Source organism: Gymnoscopelus braueri (genome assembly GCF_963280865.1).
Source record: "Gymnoscopelus braueri genome assembly, chromosome: 9".
NCBI classification, from domain to species: domain Eukaryota; kingdom Metazoa; phylum Chordata; class Actinopteri; order Myctophiformes; family Myctophidae; genus Gymnoscopelus; species Gymnoscopelus braueri.
The window spans coordinates 56,815,996-56,838,929 of record NC_137610.1 but is presented as its reverse complement, the minus strand read 5'-3'; the positions used below and the strand labels follow the sequence as shown (position 1 = coordinate 56,838,929).

Sequence of the window (22,934 nt, the reverse complement as noted above, 5' to 3'; positions counted from 1 at the left end):
TCTGAATAAAAAGGCATTTTCTTTTTAACGGATTTCCAGTATAAAATATAGTCTCATATATCTCGTAAGCACTCTTGTGCTTCAGTGTTTTGCATTGTTGTGCATTCAGTTACACAGTGAATCTCTGCCCACGGGGGTCCCCAAGTCTTGAATGACATCAAATCTCATAGAAAACTATTATTTTTTTTTGCAGCTTTGTTCTAGAGAGTGCGGGATACTATTGCTATTACTTACTTAAAAGTAGAGAAAGTTGCTGACATTAATAGAACTTTATAAATGAACTTAAATGAAGGATAACGTACTGCATGCTAGGTTCCCTGTTTCAAGTTTGGCTGGGTTTTTGTAATATGAGACGACAGTAATGTTACAACAAATACTTCAACACCCACGCGTACTATACTGTAGGTTACGGCTTCAATGTACCTTAAAAATATCATAACTCGTTTAGGTCAAAAGCCTGGTGAAAACCTACGTGTAAAAAGTGAGAACTGGTGTTGGTGGTGGACTAGTGAATAGTAATAAAAAACAAAACAAAAACAAAAACAGTTCACCATCATCACCCACTGATGTGGGACAGAAGATGAGCTGGGAATGGGTGAGAGAACACAGCCATGGAGGGGGACAAGCTGCCTTGCTCTGAAACAAGCACCAGCTGCTTTCTGAAATCTGTCGCCGGCACTGAAAGTCACTTGGGTGATGGGTGTACTGTAGGTACATATTATTATTATGGCTCTTTGCTCTCCTCCTCCTCACCCCTCGAGTTCGGTACAAAAAAGTAATATCTTCAAAACATACTGCTTTTGCTGGAGTGAGTGGCGACTCTGGTTTAAGTCTCGTTTTTTTTCCTCATTTTAGGGCATTGGATATAAAGGTAAGGGCAATGGATGTAGCGTAGGTACAAAGAACAAGGAGGCTACTTGAAGGATTCTGATTAGCGTTTCAGTTATTTGATCCACGTTGCGTGGCCAGAGGCTCGTCTTAATCATCTGTACATCAACCTCTATACGAACATGACTTGTCCTGCGTTTAGGTCCATGTGATGGAGTGGAGATTTAGCCTCGTTCAAACGTAGTAGCCTCGTTCGCGACGTAAGTACGAGCTTCGGTGCTGCGAAGCTTCGGCGCATCCAAGCATAAATCAGGCCTCGTTGTGTCGAGAGAACAATCCCGCCTCTCCTCTCGATGGGGGGGGGGGGGGATGGATATAAAAAGAGCTCTCGTTCTTCTTCTGACAACGAATCAAAGCAAAACTCTTTCCCGCTGAAGTGGTTCAACCCAAGCTTTACACGGAGGACTCTTCATCCGTCCCCGGCGACTTCCCTGACGAAAAGGTTGTTTTGTTTGTGTTTGGAGGCGAAGTTGGAGGAACGCCTCTCCTCCTCGGGGCCTCCTCCTCCTCCTCCTCCTCCTCCTCCTCCTCCTCCTCCTCCTCGTACATGTGGATACTAGCGGTCAAAAGGAACGTACAGTAAGCTATGTCTCACCATAAGTAACATTGTTCCTGCTCACATATTACATATACATACGTGTTCAATGGAAATCACAAAACGTTTTAATTTGTTATTCATTATAAGAGGGCATTCAATCAATGTAAATCATGAAATATTCTCATTTTGCTGTTCATTTCATAACCACGACTCAAGATTTAACATTGATTGAATATCGTCTCCGTCGGGTGGAAACCGCATATGTCCAAACCTGTTACTTTTCAGGATTCAAATTCAAAAGCGTCAAAAGTATCAGATCTACAAGCTCGAAACACGTCACTTCGTGCCACGTTTCGAGCTTGTAGATCTGCTACTTTTGATGCTTGTGTGTGACGCTGTAGTATGATCAAGCAGGACGCTAATTTACGCCCGTCAGCGACGATACGTAATACGTAACTACGTTACTTATGGCGAGACATATCTTACTACGTGTACTTTTTGACCGCTAGAATCCATCGTAGGGTTTTTTTTGCTAAAAGGAGAAGGGGGTCTCCTCCTCTTTCAGTACATGTCTCTGTAGATCTCCTGCAGGAGGGGGTGCAGCGAGGTGTCCTCCGTCTTCTTGATCTCCTGCACCAGCTGGGCGTGCTCGGTGACCAGCTGCCGCAGGTCGGCCAGCTTCTGCAGCAGCTTGGGGAAGAGGAAGGCGTCGTCCGGGTGGTTGGCCAGCAGGTGGAGCCGCAGCACCTGGACGATGTTCTCCTGCATGACCTCGATGTGGGGCACGTTCACCAGCCCTGGACGGTCTGAGGAGAGAGGAGAGAGAGGAGAGGAGAGGAGAGGAGAGAGGAGAGAGAGGAGAGAGAGGAGAGAGAGGAGAGGAGAGAGGAGAGAGAGGAGAGGAGAGAGAGGAGAGAGAGGAGAGAGAGAGGAGAGAGGAGAGAGAGGAGAGAGAGGAGAGGAGAGGAGAGGAGAGGAGGAGGAGAGGAGAGGAGAGGAGAGGAGAGGAGAGGAGAGGAGAGGAGAGAGAGGAGAGGAGAGGAGAGAGAGGAGAGAGGAGAGAGAGGAGAGAGGAGAGAGAGGAGAGAGGAGAGAGAGGAGAGAGAGGAGAGAGAGGAGAGGAGAGAGGAGAGAGAGGAGAGGAGAGAGAGGAGAGAGAGGAGAGAGAGAGGAGAGAGGAGAGAGAGGAGAGAGAGGAGAGGAGAGAAGAGAGAGGAGAGGAGAGGAGAGGAGAGGAGAGGAGAGGAGAGGAGAGGAGAGGAGAGGAGAGGAGAGGAGAGGAGAGAGAGGAGAGGAGAGGAGAGAGAGGAGAGAGGAGAGAGAGGAGAGAGAGGAGAGAGGAGAGAGAGGAGAGAGAGGAGAGAGGAGAGAGGAGAAGAGAGGAGAGAGAGGAGAGAGGAGAGAGAGGAGAGGAGAGAGAGGAGAGGAGAGGAGAGAGAGGAGAGGAGAGGAGAGGAGAGAGAGGAGAGAGAGGAGAGAGAGGAGAGAGGAGAGAGAGGAGAGGAGAGGAGAGGAGAGGAGAGGAGAGGAGAGGAGAGAGAGGAGAGAGAGAGAGGAGAGAGAGGAGAGAGAGGAGAGAGAGGAGAGAGAGGAGACAGGAGAGAGAGGAGAGAGGAGAGAGGAGAGAGAGGAGAGAGAGGAGAGAGGAGACAGGAGAGAGAGGAGAGAGGAGAGAGGAGAGAGAGGAGAGAGAGGAGAGAGAGGAGAGGAGAGGAGAGGAGAGGAGAGAGGAGAGAGAGGAGATGAGAGAGAGGGAGAGAGAGGAGAGAGAGGAGAGAGAGGAGACAGGAGAGAGAGGAGAGAGAGGAGAGAGAGGAGAGAGGAGACAGGAGAGAGAGGAGAGAGGAGAGAGGAGAGAGAGGAGAGAGAGGAGAGAGAGGAGAGCACAACGTTAAAATGATGAGAAGAAGGTTCAATTTCGTTGCTGTCGGGCAGAAACCTTTTATCTCCATGTGTACATTTTTTCAGTTTTCTTCGTAAATTAATGCTAAAATATATATATACCGTAGCCTATATACATTCAAAAAACTCAACTAAAACACATGGCAGACAGACTGCATAAGAGAGAAAAGTCTAAGTAACTCTTTTGTTGTGTTTCAGACATAAGTCACTTCCTGCCTGAGATGCACAGAAGGTGTTCTGAACCAAAACCAGCACTGCTCCAAAAAGTCCTTTTTAATTAGCTTAGAATCCCCCATTGATGATGTTTCTGAGCTGCCCACCATTGAGACACATGAGTCAGTGTCGGGCAGAAACCTCTAAACCTCTGAACTTTTTTCGTAAATTAACGCTGTACTTCGTCATTCTAGTATGTCACACAAAAGTAGCAAAAATTGCTGATCTGCGTTTTGAGCTTGTAGATCTGCTATTTTTGCTATTTTGGAATTGGAATCCTGAATTCTTTTTTGGAATCCTGAAAAGTAAAATTTGGATTTAATATCAAATGCATTTAGTTATACTTAAGTTAACTTTATGAACTTAAATGCAAATACATTGGACACAAAAAAGTCCTTAAACTAATAATAAAGACTGAAGTAATTAAAGTGCGTCATGATTGCATGTTTAGAATTGGAAGATCAATAATATATCAGTATTCCAATATTAACCTGTGGGCCGCATTAAGTGAAGGTCGTCAGTTTCCCATATATCTCCTGCACTCATCCTGTACCACCACAACAGAAGATGGCTGCCACAAACAAAGCCACTGTCCTACACGCATACTAATTAATATCTCCATCATATTACTCTTATTATCATCATCATCATCATCATCATCACTACTGTACCTCCACAGCAGATGATGGCCGCCACAAACAGAGCCAGGTCGCTGTCGTCCAGCTCCAGGGCGTTGAACTTCATGGCGAACTGGAACTTGGGCTCCATCATGTCGCTGAAGGGCCGCCGCAGGCTCTTCAGGAACTCACGGGTGATGAAGCCGGAGCCGTACGCCACCAGCAGGCCGTCCTTGTTCATGCACGACGCCAGCATGGCGAACAGAGCCTCGTACACGCCGTACTTCAGCAGGGTCACCTGGGGTCGTATAGGGATGGGTTACCGTTAGGATTTTTGCTCTCTGCTTATCGATGCCGGACTGCAGAATTATGATCATATTTAGAGGTATAATCATGAGGACTGCAGAATTATGATCATATTTAGAGGTATAATCATGAGGACTGCAGAATTATGATCATATTTAGAGGTATAATCATGAGGACTGCAGAATTATGATCATATTTAGAGGTATAATCATGAGGACTGCAGAATTATGATCATATTTAGAGGTATAATCATGAGGACTGCAGAATTATGATCATATTTAGAGGTATAATCATGAGGACTGCAGAAGTCATCTGACTTCAATCCAGAAACCTCATTTTAGATTCATTTTAGATTTGAGCTATAGCCATTATTTTATACTTTGGCTATTCAAAAATAGCAAATCTACAAGCTCATAATGCGGCACCGAGTGCCGCATTATGAGCTTGTAGATCTGCCATTTTTGAAAAATCATGAACATTTGTGCAAATCTTTGAATATATATATTTTTAAAGCGAACATTTGTAACTCAAATCTTTGCTTCTGGGGGGTCCCTGGGGGGGTCCCTGGAACTAAATACTTTGAGATGGGGGTCCCTGGAAAAAAACATTTTGAGATGGAGGTCCACGACCAAATACATATCATTTTGGGGGTCCTTGACATGAAAGAGTTTGAGAACCACTGATATTATATGATTATGATCATATTTAGAGGTATAATCATGATATTATATGATTATGATCATATTTAGAGGTATAATCATGATATTATATGATTATGATCATATTTAGAGGTATAATCATGAGGTGTTTTACCAACATACGGTTTTCAGAAAACTGTTTAGAAGACATTTGTAGATGCGTTCCCAGATTGAATGTGTTAAACAAAGCTCTTGTTCTCAACGAATACTTATCAAAACATTATCAACTTAGTATCAAAACATTATCAACTTAGTGGGAATGCTCCAAATATTTCCAACTTGTTAGCAAAAAAAAAATATTTCGGGGGAAAACAAATATTTAATAGTGTCGTCATCTCGTCAAATTATATACAGTAAGTTAATTTATTTAAAATAGCATTGGGTTACAAGTGGGCGGAGCATACACCCAAAAAGGGGCGGGGTTGTTGACGGTCTGATCCATATGGTCTATGAGTCATGTCGACATAAAAATATAACTGGATATTTTTACACAACTAGATTCTGACAAGTCCCGGAAAAGACACGCTGTGATTGGCCAGTAGTCAGGAAGCTTGGCTTCTCTAAAATGGCACCGAGATACAGGTCGCGCCAATGAACTGCAGAGGCCAATGAGGTATCTAGGTTTCTATATCTATGGTCCAATGAGGTATCTAGGTTTCTATATCTATGGTCCAATGAGGTGTCTAGGTTTCTATATCTATGGACCAATGAGGTATCTAGGTTTCTATATCTATGGACCAATGAGGTATCTAGGTTTATATATCTATGGTCCAATGAGGTGTCTAGGTTTCTATATCTATGGGCCAATGAGGTATCTAGGTTTCTATATCTATGGTCCAATGAGGTGTCTAGGTTTCTATATCTATGGTCCAATGAGGTGTCTAGGTTTCTATATCTATGGACCAATGAGGTATCTAGGTTTCTATATCTATGGACCAATGAGGTATCTAGGTTTATATATCTATGGTCCAATGAGGTATCTAGGTTTCTATATCTATGGTCCAATGAGGTGTCTAGGTTTCTATATCTATGGGCCAATGAGGTATCTAGGTTTCTATATCTATGGTCCAATGAGGTGTCTAGGTTTCTATATCTATGGTCCAATGAGGTATCTAGGTTTCTATATCTATGGGCCAATGAGGTATCTAGGTTTCTATATCTATGGTCCAATGAGGTGTCTAGGTTTCTATATCTATGGTCCAATGAGGTATCTAGGTTTCTATATCTATGGTCCAATGAGGTATCTAGGTTTCTATATCTATGGTCCAATGAGGTATCTAGGTTTCTATATCTATGGTCCAATGAGGTATCTAGGTTTCTATATCTATGGTCCAATGAGGTGTCTAGGTTTCTATATCTATGGTCCAATGAGGTATCTAGGTTTCTATATCTATGGTCCAATGAGGTATCTAGGTTTCTATATCTATGGACCAATGAGGTATCTAGGTTTCTATATCTATGGACCAATGAGGTATCAAGGTTTCTATATCTATGGACCAATGAGGTATCTAGGTTTCTATATCTATGGTCCAATGAGGTATCTAGGTTTCTATATCTATGGACCAATGAGGTATCTAGGTTTCTATATCTATGGACCAATGAGGTGTCTAGGTTTCTATATCTATGGACCAATGAGGTATCTAGGTTTCTATATCTATGGTCCAATGAGGTATCAAGGTTTCTATATCTATGGACCAATGAGGTATCTAGGTTTCTATATCTATGGTCCAATGAGGTATCAAGGTTTCTATATCTATGGTCCAATGAGGTATCAAGGTTTCTATATCTATGGTCCAATGAGGTATCTAGGTTTCTATATCTATGGACCAATGAGGTATCTAGGTTTCTATATCTATGGACCAATGAGGTGTCTAGGTCCTACCTGGTCGTTGAGGTCCAGACCAGAGAAGCCCGGGACGGACTTGGCAAACTCTGTGAGCTCGGTGACCGTCTCCACAGAGGTACACTGGCAGCAGTGGAAGATCCGGACCTCCGCCTCGCGGTCCTTCAGGACCCCCGCGCTGCCCACCATCTTGGCCACCAGGGTCTGCTCTGCCAGCTGGAGGGTCTCCATGTCATGGATGACAAAAGGCTGGAGGACAAGGGGGGGGGGGGGGGGGGGGGATATTATGCTTTAACCCATTAAGACCTGAAGCTGATTCTACATGTCTCCTAAATCCCAACAGTTTTCTGAAAAACGTATGTTTCTATGTCAGTGGTGCTCAATCTTTTTCATGTCAAGGACCCCCAAAATTATATGTATTTGGCCGCGGACCGCCATCAAAATATTTTGTTCCAGGGACCCCCAGAAGCAAAGAATAGAGTTAAAAATGTTCGCTTTAAAAACATTTATATTCAAATATTTTCACACATTTTCACGATTTTTCAAAAATAGCAGATCTACAAGTTCATAGCGCGGCACTCGGTGCCGCGCTATGAGCTTGTATATCTGCTATTTTTGAATAGCCCAAAGTGTAAAATAATGCTTTTTTAGCTCAAATCAAAAAATGACACAGTTCCAGGTCTTAATGGGTTAAGACACTGATTCTCAAACCTTTTTCATTTCAAGGATCACATTTGATATTCATTGACATAAACGTGTTCAATGACTGATCAGTATGACTACACTATCCTTTACTAGGTATAAAGTAGCATTCTTAACAATGAATGGGCCTTAGACTAACTTATTTCCCTAACTGTATGAGAAGAGAATATTTAAAAAGGTGCAGTAAGTGATATTTCTTTGTTAAAAAAGTAAGTGTTAAATATCTCTTATCTATTGTGATAATAATCACTGCTAGTGTTTGTTCAATAGCAGGCGTCTCTCCGGCTCTTTAATAAGGAGGAAAATACATTTTCAGGTTGGGATAACAATTGTATCCAATCAGGAGAGAGAACTCATACAGGATACAATATAAAACAAGTTTGGCTGAAATTGGCAACCCACCTGAAAATGTATTTTCTGTTTATTAAAGAGCTGGAGAGATGAGCAGAGCTCTGTTAATGAACTAACACCCTATTATCAGCATATAGAGCTTTAACCTTTTTATATAATATATATAATAATCAATTACACTACCTTTAACACTGGAAAGGCCTTAGAGGCCAAATGATTTAACTAAATGTATTAGAAAATGTAATATTTAATACAGAAACTTGGTCAACATGTTAGAAGATTATCTGACGTTAAAAGCAAGTCAAAACAAACTGGACTTATGTATTCGTAGAGTATCTGTGGCGTATATTATACATAGGCACAGAAAACACTTAGGATTCTACACAGACGCCAACTATGAAGGTATTTTATAGGTTAGTGAATGAGCTAGCAGCACAACTGTCAAAGAGAAATTTATGGGGCACAAAGAACTAGTTTTCCCTTCAGGAGCTAAGTGGGGGCTTCAAAACATTCCTATTTCCTACCAACACAAGACCAAAAAATGATAAGTCCACTTCAAACCATGTTCCCAATCATAGTTAAACCTCTATTGAAACCAAGATATAAAAAACTAAACTCCCCATAAAGACGATTATATTAGAAAGCCTGCCATATAGTATCATATAAAAGTAAGCCTGGGATAGGCCTGTTTGGCCTGTAGGTCAACACTGAGCTAAAGAGGGTTTCATCTGGGAGCGTTCCCACAGCACTGAAGACAACAGCTGCTGCTGCACATCAAACCACTTCTCTGAATCATACTGGAAACCACTACGTTACGTATGTGAATCATACTGGAAACCACTACGTTACGTATGTGAATCATACTGGAAACCACTACGTTACGTATGTGAATCAAACTGGAAACCACTACGTTACGTATGTGAATCAAACTGGAAACCACTACGTTACGTATGTGAATCATACTGGAAACCACTACGTTACATATGTGAATCAAACTGGAAACCACTACGTTACGTATGTGAATCATACTGGAAACCACTACGTTACGTATGTGAATCAAACTGGAAACCACTACGTTACGTATGTGAATCAAACTGGAAACCACTACGTTACGCACGTGGGAGCATTCTGTGGATTGTTCGATTGCCTTGGCCGGGGTCCCCCAGGGGTCTGTATTTGGTCCCCTCCTTTTTTGAAAACAAGGAAAACAGCCAGCACTCATTAAACGGCTTTTCATTGATGTGTCTGCCTCACCCAGAAAAGCACCGGACGCGTTTCGACCTGATCGGTCTTCCTCAGCGCAAATCCTCTTTTCCCCCTCTACACCAAATCTCTTTGCAGAGTGAGCTCGTAGATCTTTTTTTTTTTGCTGAATGATCGCCTATCGTTGCAGAATGTTTGCCTATTATGACATATATAGGGAAGCTTAAAGGAGTAGTTCATCCCCCGAAAAACTAAGTATTTTCTATCAATTACACACCCCATGAAGCATTGAATTCATGGAGATTTTTGGGGTTCTTGTCGCATTCCTAAGCCAATAATTTGATGATAATAAAGACGCTAATGTATGCGGTAGGAGACACAAAGGAGACTCTTTGTGTCTCCTACCGGATACATTAGGGTCTTTATTATTATCTGAACTACTCCTTTAAGTGGTTCCTTCTGATCTATCGCTTTTCCACTTTCTCAGCAAGTGCTTTTAATCATTTTCTCGCATAAATACCGTAGCATACAGGAAAACCTGTAAACCTGAAAGTTTTTGTTATCGGGATGGCTCCCATGATCCGGTGCTTCTTCTCCCGAATATATATATTTTGATTTGAATAACAGATGAGCTCCGTACGTACAGCTCAAATAACAGATGAGCTCCGTACGTACGTACAGCTCAAAGGAAACTGACTGATATCTGAGAATGAGCGTAATGCCACACGCTGAGTGACAGACACATGGTAGAGAGACATCAGGTCACAGAGAGAGGGAACAGTAAGACTGTTGTCTGAGCAGGGTGGGCGGTGGACAGCGCTTAATAACTTACAGTTACAGCCAAAGAAACAAAAGCCCCAAAGTTGATCATAAGGACGGAATGTAATCCTAAATTCACTGTGAGGGAGGAGTACTCACATACTGTGGAGTACTTTCAACGAGTAGTGGAAAGTAACAAAGTACATTTAGTCAAGTACTGTATTTGAGTACAATTGTGTACTCACTCAACATTAAATTTACTTCACTTGAGTATTTCCATTTTTTTATACTCTTATTATACTTCTATTCCACTACATCTCAGAGGCTGATACTGCATTGTACTGTTTTTGGACAGCTTTAGCTTCTAGTTCATTTACATATCTCTGCTGTCGGGCAGAAACCAGCTCCAAACTCCAAAATGTTCATTTTTCAGGAAATGAAAAAAATATATATAATTTTTTCAGAAAATTAAGAAAAACGTATATTTTTTAAACAAAGCAATACAGCCTCATCAAAGCTGGTATTGTGACTTATTATTGTCAGATACTTTGCAGGTGTCATCATATTATCACCACTTTACCCCAATCCATATCTTCTGTTCTCGCATATTGAATGAGCCTCGTTTAACGTTAACAGCTGATTGAAAGTCAGCCAATCTCAAGCGCACTGCACTGCTGCTGAAGATGAAGACCATGGAGGGTTTTTAGCAGGTGCAATGCCAACAAAAGCCACCGGGAAGATGCAAGTTGGAACGTCATCTGTGTGGAGCATGTTTATGGACATAATCTGCAGGGACAGGCGGTATAAAGCCAGTGAAAATGTTCTCTGGATAAATTCACACTACAAACATTGGCCCCCAAAGGCTTCAATGATGAACTGACTGTTGGGATGATTTATTGTCATCAATGTTATTCAGAGCCATGTTTCCCTTTCAGTGTTGATGCCAGTGACCTAGTTAAATGTGTTGTATTTACACACACACACACACACACACACACACACACACACACACACACACACACACACACACACACACACACACACACACACACACACACACACACACACACACACACACACACACACACACACACACACACACACACACACACACACACACACACAGGATTGTCTTTTCAAATATTGCATGAATGACTGACACCTACACACTGCGGGTGTAGCCTTTAAATGTCTGGTGGTTGTTGTGTCTTCCATGTTTGTCCTGATGAAGGTCTATGACCCAAACCTGAATAATGTTTTCTTTAAGTTCCTGAACCAGACAGAGTGTGGGAACTCTTTCTTTGATATCAAAGATACTTTGTATGCATTTAGTTCAATGTCCTCGAATAGAAACTTCAAATCAAATCAAGCTTTTCAAATTGATTAGAACATTTAATGGTGTCTATATACTATAAGTATACACTATATGACCCACATTTTAGACTCTATAGCATTGGTTCTCAAAGTGGGGTCCGGGGACCCCCAGGGGTCCTTGAGGGGGTTCCAGGGGATCGCCAGCTAAATCTATTATTTTGGCTATTCAAAAATAGCAGATATACAAGCTCACAGCGCCTCACTTTGTGCCGCGCTGCAAGCTTGTACATCTGCTATTTTTGAACATTTTCAAAAGATCTTAAAAGTATTTTTGAATAAAAAGTCATTTTAAATTCTTTTTAATACATTTCTCTTCTGGGGGTCCCTGGCAAAATACATTTTCAGATGTTGGTCCATGGCCAACTATATGTCAATTTGGGGGAGCTTGGCACGAGGACTCTCAAAAATCAGGATCGGACCCAAAAATGTGGCATCGGCCCGGGGTCTAGTTTTGAACGTGGGAGTCGTACTTCAGCTGACCCGTCCCTCTCTGACCCGTCTCACACCTACATTACATTACAGCTGACCCGTCTCTCTCTGACCCGTCTCACACCTACATTACATCACATTACAGCTGATCCGTCCCTCTCTGACCCGTCTCACACCTACATTACATTACAGCTGATCCGTCCCTCTCTGACCCGTCTCCCCAGCTCTGGACAGAGGACTCTGGGCTGTGATGGTGTGGTGTGTGGGTGTTATAGAGGACTCTGGGCTGTGGACCCTAATGCCACCCAGGAGGCAATGTGTTCACTGTTCAGACACACACCATGAGAGGGAGCTGGAAACACTTCAGAGGAAAAGGAGGGAGGCAGTAGTGGAAACTAAGTATATTTACTCAAGTACTGTACTTAAGCCATTAAGACCAGGAAAGCATCTGTCATTTTACATTTTAACCATTCATTTACTTTGGCTATTCAAAAATAAGATTTGTGCAAATCAATTTTGAGATGGGGGTTCATATCATTTTGGGGGTCCTTGACATGAAAAAGTTGGAGAACCACTGATATTATAGCAACATAAGTGTTTCAGAAAACTGTTAGGATTTAGAAGACATTTGTAGAATGGGCTTCAGGTCTTAATGGGTTAAGTACAAATTTGAATTACGTTTACTTTACTTAAGAATGTCAATTTGTTTCAATGCTTAATAGTTCTACGTCACTACATCTCACAGGCAAATATTGTACTTTTTGCTCCACTACAATGTTTTGAAAACTTTGGTTACAACTACAAGCATACTTTGCCGATTAAGATGATTGCAAAACATACACATGAACCAATTAGGCCCTATTTTACACTGCGGCTATTGAAATTTAGCAGATCTACAAGCTCCCAAAGAGTCGCATCACGGCACGTTGTGAGCTTATAGATCTGCTATTTTGACCAATTTTGAAAACCTTTGAAAAAAAACCTGTGAGCACTTTTACTTTTGTTACTTTTAAGTAAAGTCAACTAATGTTTGGAATGCAGGACTGTTACTTGGAACAGAGCTGGTATTCTGGTATTGATACTTTTACTTAAAGTAGAATATTGGAGTACTTCTCCACTGCTGGACGGGGAGGTGGGGGGCTGGACAGAGATGGAGGGATGGAAGGAAAGGAGGAGTGGTGAAACACAGTGGCTTCTTTATATCATTTCAACAGAAACAGATGATTCCTTGTCCGGCTTGCAGGCTGGCTGGCTTGTGCCACTGATATTGAGCAAGTATATTTCTGTCATCGTGTTGGCCGCCCGGCGCTCTGTTTTTAGGCCATCAGCTGCCAGCTCACATTGAGACATGAGACACATTTGGGTTTATTCGTTTCGTCACACTTTCAAAAAGACAAAAAAACAAAAACAACGACGAGCCAAAAAAACAAAAAGTGGCCCCAATGGGAGGTGATAAACTTTAGCGTTGCACGAGAAGCCTCTGATCCTTTCTGTTAGGAAACTGTTCTAGAAGGCAAGAACATTACAAATGTCCAAAGCAATACACAAGTGGCACATTAACCCATTCAGACCGGGAACGCATCTGTGTCATGTTAACATTTCTTTGGGCTATTCAAAAAGTAGCAGATCTACAAGCTCATAGCTCGTATATCTGCTACTTTTGAAAAATCGTGAAAATATGTGCAAATCTTTGAATATACATATTTTTTAAGTGAAAATTTTTAACTCAAATCTTTGCTTCTGGGGGTCCGTGGAACTAAATATTTTAAGATGGGGGTCCGCGGCCAAATGCATATAATTTTGGGGGTCCTTGACATGAAAAAGGTTTGAGAACCACCGATACAGCAACATACGTTTTTTTCAAAAAACTGTTTGTTAGAAGACATTTTGTAGAATCACCCAGAAGCAAAGATTTGAGTTGAAAATGTTTTTAAAAATATATATATATATTCAAAGATTCGCAAAAAAATATACGATTAAAAAAAAATAGCAGATCTACATATCTGCTATTTTTAATAGCCAAATAAATCTAAAAAAATGTGTTCCCGGTCTGGATGGGTTAAGGACGGTACAGACACACGCTGAGCTAGTGTCTGGCTCATCACCCACACCATCACCACCCACACACCACACCATCACCCACCCCATCACCACCCCATCACCCACACCATCACCACCCACACCACACCATCACCCACACCATCACCACCCACACACCACACCATCACCCACACCATCACCACCCACACCACACCATCACCCACACCATCACCACCCACACACCACACCATCACCCACACCATCACCACACCATCACCCACACCATCACCACCCACACCATCACCCACAGCATCACCACCCACACACCACACCATCACCCACACCATCACCACCCACACCATCACCCACACCATCACCACCCACACCCTGCACACCACACCATCACCCACAGCATCACCACCCACACCCTGCACACCACACCATCACCACCCACACCCTGCACACCACACCATCACCCACACCCTGCACACCACACCATCACCACCCACACCATAACCACCCACACCACACAGTGACTTGGACCGTCCTCTTTGTGCCGGTAAAACCGAGCCTGAGCTCTTGTAATGTTCTGTCGGGTTCATCGGGTTTAAGCCACTCCGGCACACTTAGCGCGCGCACACACACACACACACACACACACACACACACACACACACACACACACACACACACACACACACACACACACACACACACACACACACACACACACACACACACACACACACACACACACACACACACACACACACACACACACACACACACAACTGGGATGTAAACCTCTGAACCGTGACAGATTGACACATTGACAAATGACTGTTAATAACCACTTGAACCCTAAGGTGGAAACCAACCTGGGGGTGACAGGGCCCCCCTCCCTCCCTCCCTATGGAACTCTCACATCAAAGATGCCCCCCCCACCACCCTCGCCACGTACGGTACAAAACCCACACTCAACACCCACCTTCTCAGACTGGCATTCCCTAATTCTAATCCCCCCTTTCCTACCTTTTATTATTATTAGTTTTTAACCTTTTAACCAGTTTTTCCTAATGAAATTGTTATTGTCTCCGCCAGGCCGAAAGGCATGGCGAGAGAGTATGTTTTACCCCCTGTCCGTCCGTACGTCCGTCCGTGTGTCCGTCCGTACGTCCGTCCGTGTGTCCGTCCTGTCCGTCCGTTAGCAGCTAATCTCCGGCACCGTTGGCCCAGTCGCTGCGAAACTGTGCACACCCACTCCCTGGATGCCAATTCAGAACCTCTGCCCTTTTTCACATGGGCCTGTTATAGCGCCACCAGGAGGCCGATTTGTGCAAAACCAATTTTTTCCCATTACTCCTACAGCTTTTAACCAAACGTCATGCAAATCGGTACACAGTATCTCTATAGTCATGTGATCAACCCGGATCTGTCCGATTTCCCATATTCCATCCTCATTGGCTAAGGTTGGCTTCCAAAGTTTGCAGGATTGGTCCGTTTTGAACAAACTGCCTCAAATCATGAACACAGCTTGCCATTTCCATAAAACTGCACACGCACATTCCCACTAGGCCGAGGAAGAAATGCCACTTGAAAATTTTCAAATCAGCCTCATGGTGGCGCTATAACAGGCCGATTTGCATTTTTAACTATAACTGCACGGAGGAAAAACCTTTGCCATGCATTTTTCACATCTGCCTTTAAGAGCGCCACCAGGAGGCTGACTTTTGGAAAACTATTTTTTTGCTATTACTCCTTCACATTCTGTCAAAAATCACGCAATTCGGTACACATGCATGTGTACAGACTGACAGTACTCAGTTAGGTGACCTAAAGACAGGCATGTGTACAGACTGATTACTCGGTTAGGTGACCTACAGACATGCATGTGTACAGACTGACAGTACTCAGTTAGGTGACCTACAGACATGCATGTGTACAGACTGACAGTACTCAGTTAGGTGACCTACAGACAGGCATGTGTACAGACTGATTACTCAGTTAGGTGACCTACAGACAGGCATGTGTACAGACTGATTACTCAGTTAGGTGACCTACAGACAGGCATGTGTACAGACTGATTACTCAGTTAGGTGACCTACAGACAGGCATGTGTACAGACTGATTACTCAGTTAGGTGACCTACAGACAGGCATGTGTACAGACTGATTACTCAGTTAGGTGACCTACAGACAGGCATGTGTACAGACTGATTACTCGGTTAGGTGACCTACAGACAGGCATGCATACAGACTGATTACTCGGTTAGGTGACCTACAGGTGTGCTGGTCTTGCCAGTGAGGATGGTCCTGGCCTTGGCTTTGTTCATGTTGAAGTTCTTGAGGTAGGCCTCGTAGATCTGCCGAGCCAGGGTCTTCTGGTCGGCCATCTGGGGGTCCTCCACGTCCCGGTCCCCCGTCACCATCTCCGCCTTCAGCTTCAGCTTCTCCGACTGGGGCATCCGGCCGAAGCGGATGGCTGTGGAGAGAGAGAGAAGATCAACACATGTTTACCTTACAGTGGAGGAGTAGAGAGGAGATCTCCATGCCAAGGACCCTTCCAAAGAGCCATTATGGCCTCTGGCGTGCGGCCCTTAGTGCCAAACGGCTTAACCCATTCAATCCAGGAACACATCTGTCATTTTAGATTTGAGCTAAAACCATTATTTTATACTTTGGCAAACATAGCAGATCTACTACAAGCGTAGAGGAGAGGAGAGGAGTAGAGGAGAGGCCATATGGATGGTGGTTTGTAGGAGTAGAGGAGAGGCCATATGGATGGTGGTTTGTAGGAGTAGAGGAGAGGCCATATGGATGGTGGTTTGTAGGAGTAGAGGAGAGGCCATATGGATGGTGGTTTGTAGGGGTAGAGGAGAGGCCATATGGATGGTGGTTTGTAGGAGTAGAGGAGAGGCCATATGGATGGTGGTTTGTAGGGGTAGAGGAGAGGCCATATGGATGGTGGTTTGTAGGGGTAGAGGAGAGGCCATATGGATGGTGGTTTGTAGGAGTAGAGGAGAGGCCATATGGATGGTGGTTTGTAGGAGTAGAGGAGAGGCCATATGGATGGTGGTTTGTAGGGGTAGAGGAGAGGCCATATGGATGGTGGTTTGTAGGAGTAGAGGAGAGGCCATATGGATGGTGGTTTGTAGGAGTAGAGGAGAGGCCATATGGATGGTGGTTTGTAGGAGTAGAGGAGAGGCCATATGGATGGTGGTTTGTAGGAGTAGAGGAGAGGCCATATGGATGGTGGTTTGTAGGGGTAGAGGAGAGGCCATATGGATGGTGGTTTGTAGGAGTAGAGGAGAGGCCATATGGATGGTGGTTTGTAGGAGTAGAGGAGAGGCCATATGGATGGTGGTTTGTAGGAGTAGAGGAGAGGCCATATGGATGGTGGTTTGTAGGGGTAGAGGAGAGGCCATATGGATGGTGGTTTGTAGGAGTAGAGGAGAGGCCATATGGATGGTGGTTTGTAGGAGTAGAGGAGAGGCCATATGGATGGTGGTTTGTAGGGGTAAAGGAGAGGCCATATGGATGGTGGTTTGTAGGGGTAAAGGAGAGGCCATATGGATGGTGGTTTGTAGGAGTAGAGGAGAGGCCATATGGACGGTGGTTTGTAGGAGTAGAGGAGAGGCCATATGGATGGTGGTTTGTAGGAGTAGAGGAGAGGCCATATGGACGGTGGTTTGTAGGAGTAGAGGAGAGGCCATATGGATGGTGGTTTGTAGGAGTAGAGGAGAGGCCATATGGATGGTGGTTTGTAGGAGTAGAGGAGAGGCCATATGGATGGATGGTGGTTTGTAGGGGTAGAGGAGAGGCCATATGGATGGTGGTTTGTAGGAGTAGAGGAGAGGCCATATGGATGGTGGTTTGTAGGGGTAGAGGAGAGGCCATATGGATGGTGGTTTGTAGGAGTAGAGGAGAGGCCATATGGATGGTGGTTTGTAGGAGTAGAGGAGAGGCCATATGGACGGTGGTTTGTAGGAGTAGAGGAGAGGCCATATGGATGGTGGTTTGTAGGAGTAGAGGAGAGGCCATATGGATGGTGGTTTGTAGGAGTAGAGGAGAGGCCATATGGATGGTGGTTTGTAGGGGTAGAGGAGAGGCCATATGGATGGTGGTTTGTAGGGGTAGAGGAGAGGCCATATGGATGGTGGTTTGTAGGAGTAGAGGAGAGGCCATATGGATGGTGGTTTGTAGGGGTAGAGGAGAGGCCATATGGATGGTGGTTTGTAGGAGTAGAGGAGAGGCCATATGGATGGTGGTTTGTAGGGGTAGAGGAGAGGCCATATGGATGGTGGTTTGTAGGAGTAGAGGAGAGGCCATATGGATGGTGGTTTGTAGGGGTAGAGGAGAGGCCATATGGATGGTGGTTTGTAGGAGTAGAGGAGAGGCCATATGGATGGTGGTTTGTAGGAGTAGAGGAGAGGCCATATGGATGGTGGTTTGTAGGGGTAGAGGAGAGGGTCAATAGGCTCTATGCACAGCCACCATTTTGGAGAGAATCCTTAACAGGTGTTACCAATGATACTGATTAAGGCTCTGTTCCATTCTGCTCAAACACAGTCAGGGTGCTGACTCACTGGAAACACTCTGCTACACCAGTGGGTCTCAAAGTGTGGTCCAGGGACCCTCATGGTTCCTTGAGGGGGTTCCAAATGGCCCCTTACGGGTGTGGAACTCTGAGTGTACAAATGGAACCAAATGGATCCTTAAGGGTCCATTTGGTTCCATTTGTACACTCTCAGAGTTATGAGGGTCCTTGAAATTAAAAGGTTTGAGAACCACTGTGCTACACTAAATGGAACAGAGCCTTCATTAGTATCATTGGTAACACCTGTGAAGGAAGTAAGGAAGAGGCCCAATATGTCTGCTGTGCATAGAGCCTATTGGCTCACCCAAACCACTCCCCAAGGCTTTGATGATGGAGAGGGCCACTATATTTACACAGTCACTCCAGATAGGGCCACATTGCATATACTGTCGGGCCATTCTATGTCACACAAAAGCAGCAAAAATAGCCGATCTACAAGCTCAAAACTGTGACACGTTTTGAGCTTATAGATCTGCTATTTTTGCTATTTTTTAATTGGAATCCTGAAAAGTAACATTTTCATTTAATTTCAAATGCATTTAGTTATACTTATGTCAACTTTATGAACTTAAATACAAATACATTGGACATAAAAAAAAGACAATAGAATGTTAATACTAGTCATTAAGCTACTAATATAGACTGAAGTAATTAAAGTGGGTCATGTTTGCATGTTTAGAATCATAACAGCTGAAATCAATAATATATCAGAATTCTGATATTAACCTGGGGCCACAATAAGTGAAGGTGGGGGCCGCATGTGGGCCCCGGGCCACCAGTTGCCCATGTACGCCCCAAGGTATCAAACACTGCAGCCCAAAACCCTGACAGCTTGGGACACGACCAGAACATGTAGTCAGCAGGAGATTGTTTACACCTATTACATGCAGTATTTCCAATTTCCAATACTTTTACTTCTACTCCATTACATCTCCAATATTGCACTTTTACTCCACTACAATTAATTGAAAACTTTAGTTACTAGTTACTTTGTAGATTTTGATTATTATTACAACACATACATTAACCACTTCAGCCCTATATACATTTTGTCCATTTGAAAATAGCCGATCTTCAAGCTCACAATGCGTCTCGACACGACGCATTGTGACCTTGTAGATCTGCCATTTTGAAATGGGACATTCTGCATAATGAGTACTTTTACTTTTGGTACTTTAAGTACATTTTGATGTCAACACTTCTGTACTTTTTACTCAAGTACATTTTGAATTCCGGACTTTTACATGTAACAGAGTATTTCTGTATTGCAGCATTGATACTTTTTACGTGTAAAATGTACCTTTTCCACCACTGAGAGTGACGGAGCCAGGCAGCACCCACCCAGCATGGGGCTCATTAGAGCCAGGCAGCACCCACCCAGCATGGGGCTCATTAGAGCCAGGCAGCACCCACCCAGCATGGGGCTCATTAGAGCCAGGCAGCACCCACCCAGCATGGGGCTCATTAGAGCCAGGCAGCACCCACCCAGCATGGGGCTCATTAGAGCCAGGCAGCACCCACCCAGCATGGGGCTCATTAGAGCCAGGCAGCACCCACCCAGCATGGGGCTCATTAGATGACTCTTCACTCAGTAAGTGGATGAGCCACTATGTGTAAAGCAGGTATAAGAGCGTTGGCCAGGAGCCAACTCTCATTAAGAGAAGAGACACTGAGCGGAGCTAAACTTTAAGTCTCCAGGGGGAGGGGCTGCCCCTCTGACCTCACTGGGAGGGAGAGAGAGCGAGACCCTCGGTGGGGAGGTGGGCGGGGCTATCATTATGTTCTGTCATTTCAGGTGGTGGATAGAAGTAATCCACTCCAGTTACAACGATACATTACACCAGTGGTTCTCAACCAGTGGTGCGGGGACCACCGGTGGTCCTTGAGGGGGTTCCAGGTGGTCCCCAGCTAAACGAAGGAGAGTTGGTAACCAAATGGACCCTTATTAGATCTTTAACTCTTGAGAGCGTAAAATGAAACCAAACGGACCCTTACGGGTCCGTTTGGTCTCATTTTACGCTCTCAAGAGTTAAATTATTGTTAAACATCTGCATTACTTTATTTACAAGAAGTAACACAATTAGAGAGAGTAGAATAATTGTTATTTTGATCAACGTTTGCCTGTTGTCTCTCCTATGGAACCAACATCTATACAGCATGGATGGAATTGTGGACGAAATCTTATCCAACGACAAAAACTGTACTTTGGGTCATAAGTTTTGGGTCTGAGAGTCTAAATGTCATCAAACGGCTTCCGTGGCTCAAATGCCGAATAAATAATGGGCCTTGATATGAAAAAGGTTGAAAACCACTGCATTAAACAGCCGAATATATAGAGACGAATAGACGCGTCCAAGTGGCGTAACTTGACGTGCGGCGGCCAGGGACTCTCCCGTCAATGACACTTTGGAGAGTATCAGGGCCTTAATACATGATATTGATCCTACAGGGGAAATTCAGCTTCTCCCAGCTGATGGCTACTCAGGTGGTCATGCTGAGGAAGGGGGCGGTTAGGGGTTAAGAGTCTTGCTCAGGGACAGGTCGACACATAGACCAAGGGAGGCATAGACCAACTTCCCAGCGGCCTCTCTATGCACCCCCAGCTACTGCTCAACCAACTATAGGGTTAGGAGACAGTAACAAACCAGCCCTCACAAGCTTACAGCAGCATGGCATCACTGAAGCATTTATTACACTTCATCTTGTCTGAACATGTGATCTGTGAGCTGTTGTACTTTAAGAAAAAAAAAAACTATATTACACAATAATATTCTGTTTGTTAAACAGATACACAGACTCTGCTGAGACGGCCGGAGGGCCCAGAAGATATGATATTGAACAAGGTCATTCTGCTATATTAAGAACCATGGAAATAGTATTCTCACACAACAGCCCTATAGGTTTATCGTTACATTGTAACCGACTGGCTTCTCCACACATCGTCCTGTCCTGTTATTTAAAGTCCATGTCTGAATATTATCACGTACATTTACAGTACATGATCTTTGTTGTGCGTAATCAGTCTGATTAATCCACACAGAACTGTTTAAAGTCTTACATAGTCAAACAATGTTTTTTTTACACATTAAGCAAATCACCTGGGGACCTCCCAAAATCATTGGGGACCCCCTGGGTTTTTGAGAACCACCGATATAGACACACGCAGTATAATGACAACGGAGCTACCAGTAGTGTAGCCTAAAAAAACACATAACTTTAAGTACAGTACAGGATGAAATGGTGATCTGTCAACGTGTCGATCTGTTTTCATAAAAAATTGCAAACTTCCTGCATTCTCAGCCGCTGTGCGATCAATAGATGATCAATAATAAGCCCTATGACTAATACAACTTCCGTTATGAGCCTAACTACATGTTATGAGCCTAACTACAGTACCGTGGGTCTCTCCTAAACACACCGACCTCACAGGATCACTTAACACTTCCCTCTCCAGTGTCCCGCTCAGTCTGCGCTCACATTACCACCCTATGAAACCCAACACACACACACACACACACACACACACACACACACACAAAGAGGAAGTGCCATTGACAGAAATACTACCACTGAGTGTAGGCGATCTAGGGACACCCCCCCCCCTCCCCCCACTACGACACTGGTTCTAAACGTCTGGTTCGGGGACCACCAGAGGTCTAAACGGACCCTTATGGGGTCTGTAGCTCTGAGAGAGACTCTGACAAACGGAAACAAATGGCCTTTTATGACAACTTCCATGGGACTGGTTTATCAACTCTGTGCTCATGATACAGTGTCGTATACTGTATACCAGTGTTGATTTCCTCCACTAAAACTATGACCAAAAAATGAGGCGACTACCTTTTTCACTGAAGAAAACTACATAAAAACTAAATATAAACTAAGCTATGATGACTAAAACTAAGACTAAATATATTGACAATTTCGTCAACAAATAAAAACTAGACTAAAATGTTAGTGAGTGACGAGTGGAGAAGAGATCCAGTAGAACTTAAAGTAGAACTGGTTATTTCCAGCAACCAAGTCTCAAATCGACACCATCAAGGCAGCGCCAAAATACATTTTAGTTACTTATGATATTTAGTCGACTAAAACTAGACTTACAGTAAAACGTTTCAGATGACTCAAATATGACTAAAACTAAATCTAAAGCAACACTGCTGTATACAGTAGACTCACACAGGAAGCAGAGGAACTGCAGTTAGAATTATTATGAAGATTATGCAAAATAATCAGAATTAGACGATGTAATAATTGTGAAGGGCCACATTATACGGCCTGGTTTTTAACCACTTACTACCTGGTGTGCCTGTTTCAGGCATCTCATTAGATTAGTTAAGAAATAGCAGATCTGGACACGTTTGGACAAAATACGCGTCAAAATGTGAGCGATGGAAGGTTTAGGACTCTCCTAAATGGGGACAAACATCAGACCCCAAAATGTGGCATGGGTCAGCGCTCACATATAGTATAGA

General features: G+C 43.8%; 1 protein-coding gene across 1 annotated transcript in view; it reads right to left on the bottom strand.

The window, feature by feature from the left end:
• Positions 1-1,421: 1,421 nt before the first annotated feature.
• The window catches only part of pparab (peroxisome proliferator-activated receptor alpha b), an 86,779-nt gene continuing 65,266 nt past the window's right edge, over positions 1,422-22,934 (bottom strand). The window contains exons 5-8 of the mRNA XM_080438514.1: positions 16,145-16,344; positions 7,045-7,254; positions 4,213-4,456; positions 1,422-2,232 (exon numbers count right to left, since the gene is read on the bottom strand). Coding sequence (XP_080294640.1) covers positions 1,988-2,232; positions 4,213-4,456; positions 7,045-7,254; positions 16,145-16,344 — 899 coding nt within the window. The 3' untranslated portion in view covers positions 1,422-1,987. The remainder of the gene's footprint in view (positions 2,233-4,212; positions 4,457-7,044; positions 7,255-16,144; positions 16,345-22,934) is intronic.